At 48.5% G+C, this 6,000-nt stretch overlaps 1 protein-coding gene and 1 pseudogene across 11 annotated transcripts in view; one reads left to right on the forward strand and one right to left on the reverse strand.

The window, feature by feature from the left end:
• Positions 1 to 6,000, forward strand: part of SHTN1 (shootin 1) — a 162,149-nt gene that overhangs the window by 86,073 nt on the left and 70,076 nt on the right. For all 10 annotated transcript variants that reach the window (XR_007911130.3, XR_011382204.2, XM_017348610.4 and 7 more), the window contains one exon: positions 3,997 to 4,057. Coding sequence is in view for 7 of the 10 variants with exons in the window: in XM_051824206.3 (XP_051680166.1) it covers positions 3,997 to 4,057 (61 nt within the window). In the remaining 3 variants the exon portion in view is untranslated. The remainder of the gene's footprint in view (positions 1 to 3,996; positions 4,058 to 6,000) is intronic.
• Positions 2,845 to 3,437, reverse strand: LOC108178425 (large ribosomal subunit protein eL21 pseudogene; annotated as a pseudogene). The gene has a single exon (XR_016221535.1). The product of XR_016221535.1 is annotated as a large ribosomal subunit protein eL21 pseudogene (transcript).

Consider the following 6,000-nt stretch of genomic DNA (forward strand, 5'->3'; position numbering starts at 1 on the left):
TGATTCCTTCACGAGAGAAGTACGTAGAGGGGACCCAAGTGGCATTAGGTCAGACGCCAGCTCCTGGGGGAAGACAGTCCTCACAGGGCAGCTCATGCTTTCAGACATGCCAGATTAAGAAACAGGAAATTAAAAGACTGCGTGGATTTCATTTGGCAGCCACAACTCAGGACTTTGTGTCGAGGCTGAAATTAGGTTTGTTTTTGTGTCTCAGACTGTCCTGTGCATTTTAGGACACATGGTGGGCAGCTCAGCAGGAGTGGTGGGAAGTCCAAAAGCCAAATCTAGAAACCAAGAGGAACATTCCAGAAGCAGCTGGCCAGCAGGATCAGAATGAAGGGCTCTTCCGCCCAGCGTGGTCCACTGCGGCTAGGGAGAGGGCTAAGAAAAACCTACAGGAATCCAGAGCTCGGGTGGTTAGCATTTTAATCACCAAAAAAAGGACAGAGTTATCTGTTAAGTTGGAACTGGAAACTGTTTGATAATGATTACGAGGATGGATTTCCACAAGGAAACCATCAAGAAAGAGCGTGCCTCTTCCTTTGGGAAATGGTCCTTGGCCCAGCCTGGATCGTTTCGGGGTTTCTGAGATGGATGTGGTGAGCAGCTCTGCCGGTACAGCGGGGTGCTCCTGCTTCAGGGTTCACCCCGGCGCACCGAGATAGGCTTGTCAAACAGTTCTGCGGTTCCTAAGAGCCTGAAAGGGAAAATGGACTGCGTACTTCTTGCTTTTCTATTTCTAAAACATTTTAAAAGCCCCCAAAAGAGCAAAGGATAATATGCCAAATACCTACTGCACAACAGTAACTTCTTTTAAATTAAAAAGCTGCAGGGAATACTGAAGGGTCCCCTGTGTCCCCCACCCTGGTCCCATTCCCTTTCCTGACTCCTAGAATCTGTCCTCTTCCACTTCGCATCTGTAACATAAATATGTGAAATGTTTTGTGTGCTTCAGCAGTCATTTGATAGAAATCTGCCACTCCTTTGATTCAACATTATGCTTTTTGAGATCTGTGGATGTTGAGACATGTAGCTTTAGACGTGTAACACGTGTTACATGTTATATGTGTAACACTCTCCCTGCTCTCTATGGTTTGTTTGTTTGTTTGACAGGCAGAGTGGACAGTGAGAGAGAGAGACAGAGAGAAAGGTCTTCCTTTTGCCGTTGGTTGACCCTCCAATGGCCGCCGCGGCCGGCGCACCGTGCTGATCCGATGGCATGAGCCAGGTGCTTCTCCTGGTCTCCCATGGGGTGCAGGGCCCAAGTACTTGGGCCATCCTCCACTGCACTCCCTGGCCACAGCAGAGAGCTGGCCTGGAAGAGGGGCAACCGGGATAGAGTCCAGCGCCCCGACCGGGACTAGAACCCGGTGTGCTGGTGCCGCAAGGCGGAGGATTAGCCTAGTGAGCCGCGGAGCCAGCCCTCCCTGCTCTCTATGAACATGTGTGATTTACTGTCATCATAAATCCTGGCGATTTTTGTACAGGTCTTCTTGGACTCATTGCTAGAGGTTCTCTGGGTGTGTACACCTAGAGGCAGAATTGCTGAGTCACAGGGTATGTGTATTTTCACATTAGTTAGAAGTTTCTTTCCAAAGTCATTAAACCAGTTTACCTGTCCGCCAGCAGCATGGGGAGGTTTCCAGCTCCTGGCATCAGACTTTGCAGCTTTAGTCGATCTGATAGATGACAAGAGCGCACTGTGTTAATGTGGGTTTTTCAAATGACCACTGGCATTGTTATGCTTTAGCCATTGATGTTTGAAATCACAGGCCGCAAAAGGAATGAAATCCCAATATATTTGACAGACCAGGAAGCAAGTATAATTTAAAGTTGTGCTTTCCGTATACAGTACTCATAGGGAATTGTGTTCCCAGAACAAATCTCAGCGTTTCACGTTTTAGATACTTTTGATGAAAATGGCTATACAGTGTGTTACACCTCCTTGTTATATGAAATCCAGTGTAGACTGATTCCGTCCTCACAGTGAGCGCTGGGCTCATGAAGCCTTCACTGACATCGTCAGAGCCTGTTACTGTGGGCGAGACCTGGTTCCTGTGCAGTTACCCTGAGAAGGCCCGAGGCTCTAGTGGTTGGTTTTCCCTCCTTGGGTCTTCTCAGAGACTCTGCCCACTTTTTTTTTTTTTTTTAAAGGTTTGTTTATTTTTATTTGAAAGTCAGAGTTACACAGAGTAGAGAGGCAGAGAGAGAGAGAGAGAGAGAGAGAGAGAGAGAGAGAGGTGGGTCTTCCATCTGATGGTTCACTCCCCAATCTGCAATGACCAGAGCTGCACCGATCTGAAGCCAGGAACCAGAAGCTTCTTCCAGGTCTCCCATGCAGGTGCAGGGGCCAAGGACTTGGCCATCTTCTTCTTCTTCTTCTTCTTTTTTTTTTTTTTTTTTGACAGGCCGAGTGGACGGTGAGAGAGAGAGACAGAGAGAAAGGTCTTCCTTTGCCGTTGGTTCACCCTCCAATGGCCTCCATGGCCAGCGTGCTGCGGCCGGCGCACCGCGCTGATCCGATGGCAGGAGCCAGGTACTTCTCCTGGTCTCCCATGGGGTGCAGGGCCCAAGCACCTGGGCCATCCTCCACTGCACTCCCTGGCCACAGCAGAGAGCTGGCCTGGAAGAGGGGCAACCGGGACAGAATCCGGTGCCCCGACCGGGACTAGAACCCGGTGTGCTAGCGCTGCAAGGCAGAGGATTAGACTTGGCCATCTTCTAATGCTAACCCAGGCCATAGCAGAGAGCTGGATCAGAAATGGAGCAGCTGGGTCTTGAACCAGCGCCCATAGGGGATGCTGGCGCTTCAGGCCAGGGCATTAATCTGCTGTACCACAGCACCAGCTCCTCCTCCCACTTCTTTTTTTTTTTTTTTTTTTCAATTAGGTCTTATTTATCTTACATTTATCATGCCATGAATTCATAAGGAATGGGTTCCAGCAACTGAGGCTCCTTTCCATTGGTTCTGACAAAGTGGGCTTCTCTGGGTGGAGCAGGCTGACGCTTTAGTTGAACCCAGGTACCCTTTTCTTTGGCTTCCTTCTTTTTCTGATCATTTTCCTTCACATGTTTCAAGAAGCTATCTCGGCTCTTAGAGTGCTTGATGTGTTCAATACGCACATTTATTCTCTTGGCAAGAATCTTGCCCTTCACTTGTTTGTTTACAACAATGCCAACAGCATGCTGGGTAACACTGTAGACTCTTCCAGCTTTTCCATGGTAACACTTATGGGGCATTCCTTTTTGAACAGTACCCATTCCCTTGATGTCCACATGTCACCTTTCTTGTAAATGCGCATGTATGTGGCCAAAGGAACAACTCCATGTTTTCTGAAAGGCCTGGAGAACATGTACCGGGTACCTCGCCTCTATCCCTTTGTGTTCGTCATCTTGGCGAATTACTGGAAGATGGCCACTCCGGCCGAAAGGGCTCCTCCCACTTTTTAAAATGAAAAGTCGATTTATGTAAGTGACACGTGCTTGCTGTGGGATATTTGATCCCCTCTCCCTTTAATTTGCTGCCTTCTATTCGGAATTCTGGGGACACAGAGATCTCCGGAGTGGAGAGAGTCCTCAGGGGTGTGGTGGCGTTTGCTTCCCTTCCGGAAGCTTTCCGTCCGTTTCCAGGTGTGCACCGGTGTTCCGCACAGGTGAAGCTGTTGTGGGCGCCTGACGGGGGTACAGGTGGGTGTTCGCCGCATCATCTTCCTTCAGAAGAGGCACAACATTTGTCTTAAAGAACGAACGCATTTTAACCCCAGGATCTTACATAGGGGATAGCAAGAGGGAGGTGGCGACTGGGAAAGTCCAAGAAAGTTGGTCAGCTGCAGATGCTACAAATACCAGGTGACCGTGGTTACTCTCCTAAGGTTTTTAATTTTCTTTTGTTTTCCAAAAAATGCTGTTATAATAAGGTGGTTCTTTCTTTTGCCTTTCCAAACTTAAAATTTATGATGCAAATTAACTTTTCTTTCTTTTCCCCCCTCATTTTAGTGTGACAAAATTAGGCAAGAACGAGATGAAGCTGTTAAAAAGCTGGAAGAATTTCAGAAAAGTACGTAAGCATTGCGGTGGGATTATCGTGACGCACGTCACTGGGGACTGTGTGAGTAGAGGCGCACGGCCTGTTCAGCGCCGGCCCTGTGAGAGAGGAGGAGTTCCTTCCCACGTACCCCCCCATGCCCTGGTGTTGGGTTTTGAAAGAAAGGGAATAAGCGTTACTGTTTCAATGAGTCATTATGAGCGTTTTTACTCGTTATGGAAGAGTTTTACTATTCACAAATAAAGGAGAAAAGAAAACGACTTTACCTTGAGTGCTTGAGAAAAGTCTGCTTAAGTGATTCAGAGTCAGTTCTCCCTGGTCTTCTGCTTGTGAAATTATGGACTTACAGGAACCGTGATCATATTTTGTGTCCCGCTTTTGCTGCCTGCTTCTTCCCTGCAAGCAGAGCGTTGGGGTCTTGGCCTGTCAGTAGAGGTGTGCATCAGTTCATTGTTGCCCCTGGTGACAGCACCTTGCTTTATTTAAACAAGCCTTCGCGGATTATGTCTGGTTTATTGCTGTTGTAAAGCATGCCATGCCAGATACTCCTGTACATCCGTCTTTACCGTGACCTGTGTAGTTCCTTAGGTGAATTTGTAGAGAAAGGAGTTCTGCAGGAGACGGGGCCTGTTAGCGAGAAATCCTGCCCTGGGTGTGTACTTGAGATTCACTAGCAAGCAGATCCTCTGTGACGTATTCTTGCCACAGAAATGTAAATAAATAAGAAAGGGGCAGGAGGAAACTTCGGAAGGTGATGGGCATTGATTGTGGGGTTGCTTCATGAGTGTCTGCTGTCCCCAGGCTCATCAAAGGGTATACAGCAAATGTGGCCAGCGTTTTACATGTCACGTGTGCCTCAGTAGTTAGCAAGAGGAGAATTAGATTCACAAGCTTAGAGTTTTTTTTTTTTTTTTTTTTAAGAGTTTGAATGGTTGAGTAGCTCTAAGGAAAGTTTTATTCCCACAAAATGTGTGCTATTCATCTTCTTAATGTTTGCTGGTTTTAAAAAATGTGACACAGATCAGTTATGACTTGCTCAGCTAAGGTAGAGCTCTGATCAGACCCAGCAGGGCGAGAAGCCCGACCATTGCAGGGAAAGGGTCCTGGCCTTGGAGCAAGGCCCTTCCCTGCTTCTGCAGCTTCGTCAGGCTCCGAGATCACAGCGTGAAGTGTTGACTTGGGCACCACACCGTAAAACATTTTATTCTTGTCGAAGGTAAAACAGCCATAAAAGTGCCGCACTGTGGTTCAGTTTCAAGAGCCGGTTTATTTCAGTGTCTGGCTGTAACCAGGAAACCCAAAGGGGAATCCTGTCGGTGGTACCTGGCTTTGGAGGGCAGCCTGCGGCTTGGGGCCGTGTGTTGTGGTCAGGCGGGGCCTCCTGCCCTAGCGCAGGTTCCTGGAATGTTGCGATTGTGCTGGCCCAGGTCACGTGGGAGGGAGTCACAGCTTTGGCATCGTTACCAGCTGCTGTGCTTAGCGGCTGAGAGTGGACCGGCACACTGAGCAGTGCTGGTGGCGTCCGTTTCTTGTGGGTGGAGTTATAAAGTGTTTGGTCGGGGTAGGCGGTACGGATTTCATCTCCTGGGTTTTTACAGATGGAAGCAGCTTGCCCCGGATCTCTCCGTAGAGTGGCACATGAGCCCGGCTTCCACGCCCCGTTTCTTTGTCCCTTCCTCTAAAATGCCTTTGAAAGCGTCTTGTTTGTTTTTAAATATAGTTTTCCCTATGAGCCACTCAGAGCCCAAAAGTGTGAATTCTTTTTTTTTTTTTAAATTTTTTTTTTTTTTTTTTGACAGAGTGGACAGTGAGAGAGAGAGACAGAGAGAAAGGGCTTCCTTTGCCGTTGGTTCACCCTCCAATGGCCGCTGCGGCCGGCGCGCTGCAGCCGGCGCACCGTGCTGATCCGATGGCAGGAACCAGGAGCCAGGTGCTTTTCCTGGTCTCCCATGGGG

Source organism: Oryctolagus cuniculus, chromosome 15, assembly GCF_051225735.1.
Source record: "Oryctolagus cuniculus isolate XC-2025 breed Fujian yellow rabbit chromosome 15, ASM5122573v1, whole genome shotgun sequence".
Lineage (NCBI taxonomy): Eukaryota > Metazoa > Chordata > Mammalia > Lagomorpha > Leporidae > Oryctolagus > Oryctolagus cuniculus.